The sequence below is a fragment of the Engraulis encrasicolus genome, chromosome 17 (genome assembly GCF_034702125.1).
Source record: "Engraulis encrasicolus isolate BLACKSEA-1 chromosome 17, IST_EnEncr_1.0, whole genome shotgun sequence".
Taxonomy (NCBI): domain Eukaryota; kingdom Metazoa; phylum Chordata; class Actinopteri; order Clupeiformes; family Engraulidae; genus Engraulis; species Engraulis encrasicolus.
In genome coordinates, this window is record NC_085873.1 from 38,456,043 (window position 1) to 38,458,542 (window position 2,500).

The following is a 2,500-nucleotide window of genomic DNA, read 5'->3' on the forward strand; positions in this document are numbered from 1 at the left end:
GGACACGTACACACGAACGCACACACACACACACACACGCACGCACGCAAGCAAGCACACACACACACACACACACACACATTGATGATATGGTGGGTGGAGTGGGATCCACTACCCTAATGAGAAGGGACTTTGATGGGATCCACTACTGTGTGTGTGTGTGGGTGTGCATGAGAGAGAGAGAGAGACAGAGACAGAGACAGAGACAGAGAGAGTTATGTGATTAGCTGAATCAAACATGTCAGTGCAGCGTCCAGAGCGAATAAAACGAATTCATGGCGAAACTTCTTCAACCACCCCAGCTACCTGGGTCGCGTTGGTAGTGCTTGATGTACACGGGGCATTACGGTGGAGGGTCTCCATAGGGGGGAGAGCACTGGTTAATCACTCCCCCCACCCAACTGGCAGGTCGAGAGTCGAACTGGCAGTCTTTGGCTACAAGTCTAATGCCTTAACCGCTTACCCATGACGTGTGTGTGTGTCCACATGTGTGTGTGTGTGTGTGCAGGGTGGACCTGATCCATAGGCGAATGGTGGTGGAGGAGGTGGGCACATCTGCGTCAGAGTCCAGTGGTGACAGCGGCGCCCTCCGCAGGATAGTCCACCTCTACACCACCTCAGACGACAGCTGCCTCGGGTTCAACATACGCGGAGGAAACGAGTTCGGACTGGGAATATACATCTCTAAGTAAGAAGCAGTGTGTGTGTGTGTGTGTGTGTACGCACGTTTGTGAGTATATTTAGGTGAGGAGTGTGTGTGTGTGTGTGTGTGTGTGTGTGTGTGTGTGTGTGTGTGTGTGTGTGTGTGATAGTTCATCTCTACACAACATCAGACGACAGCTGCCTCGGGTTCAACATGCGCAGAGGAAACGAGTTCGGATTTGGAATATACATCTCTAAGTAAGGAGCACTGTGTGTGTGTGTGTGTGTGTGTGTGTGTGTGTGTGTGTGTGTGTGTGTGTGTGTGTGTGTGTGTGTGTGTGTGTGTGTGTGTGTGTGTGTGTGTGTGTGTGTGTGTGTGTGTGTGTGTGTGTGTGTGTGAGTGCGTGTGTGAGTGCGTGTGTGAGTGTGCGCCTGTGAGAGAGAGAGACATAGTCCGACTCTACACCACCTCAGATGTCAACTGCCTGGGGTTCAATGTACTCGGAGGCAGTGAGTTTGGACTGGGGATATACAAGTAAAGAAGCCTACCTGCTTGGGGTGTTAAGAACTGTGGATGTCTGTAACGTTAATGTGATGTGATTTGTTCTCCTGTGTGTAGACTGGACCCTGGCATGGTCAACACCTAGCACAAGCACAATTTTGGTAGCCTCTCACTAAAATGGTATTATACTCTAACTAGGAAATACGGTCCAATGTCAAAAATCCCCAAGTGTCACTTCAACGTGAGGGACTCCCCTCTGCCACCTGTGTGAAGACTGAACCCTGGTAGTCTACTGTATAAAGTAAAACAGGTTGCTGCATTGCCTTATGTTCCTCTGTGTACAATTTGTGTGATATAGACTAGTGTTGTAAGGTGTTATTATGTGACGTTTCCCCTTTCTCCCTCTGTGTGTGCATTAAGATGTACCCCTGCAATCTAATATGCTTTTTAACTATGCCCTGAATTAGTCCCAACTGCCGCTACGCATGGGCAATTTTAAAGCCCTTAATGAACCTGTCATAATAATAACGACATTTTTAACTATACTTTTCGGAGTGCCTTGGTGAAGAGAAGTTTTTTTTTTTTCAAGTAAATTTTGGACATTGAACCTTGAACCAAGGAGCACTACTACTTTTTTCATCTTTCTAAAGGGACTGAGCACGCCTCTGACTTCCAAACATGCTTTTAACTATGTCATGTAATATATAATGTGTTGTAATGTGTTATGATATGATATGTTCCCCTCTTCCCTCCTTTGTGTGTTTGTAGACTGGTATGGACCTTGAAGTGCAGTGCAGTGTGTTCTTGTGCTGTCACTGTGTGTGTAGACATGATGGGACGTTTTCTTTTCTCTCCTCTGTTGCGCCTTTGTGTGTGTGTAGGCTGGACCTTGAGGTGCAATGCAGTGTGTTGTGCTTTTGTTCTCCTGTGCTTACAGGCTGGACCCTGGCAGCTTGTTGATCAGAATCCTCTGTGTGTATATACTGTAGGCTAGATCTTGAGGTGCAGCACAGTGTGTTGTTCTTGTGCTTCCCCTGTGTCTGTGTGTGTAGGCTGAACCTTGAGGTGCAATGCAGTGTGTTGAGCTTGTGTTTCCCTGTGTGTGTGTGTGTGTGTGTGTGTGTGTGTGTGTGTGTGTGTGTGTGTGTGTGTGTGTGTGTGTGTGTGTGTGTGTGTGTGTGTGTGTGTGTGTGTGTGTGTGTGTGTGTGTGTGTGTGTGTGTGTGTGTGTGTGTAGGCTGGACCCTGGTGGAGCAGAATGGTATCAAGATGGGCGATCAGATTCTGTTGCCCTTGCGATCTAATCTATAACTATTTAATTAATGACTACTTTGTCATTTTGTTATGATGTTGTCCC

At 47.4% G+C, this 2,500-nt stretch overlaps 1 protein-coding gene across 1 annotated transcript in view; it reads left to right on the plus strand.

Annotated features, from left to right (window-relative positions):
* LOC134467043 (PDZ domain-containing protein 7-like) overlaps positions 1-2,500 on the plus strand; it is a 26,569-nt gene that overhangs the window by 2,740 nt on the left and 21,329 nt on the right. The window contains exon 4 of the mRNA XM_063220967.1: positions 509-688. Within this exon, the coding sequence (XP_063077037.1) occupies positions 509-688 (180 nt within the window). The remainder of the gene's footprint in view (positions 1-508; positions 689-2,500) is intronic.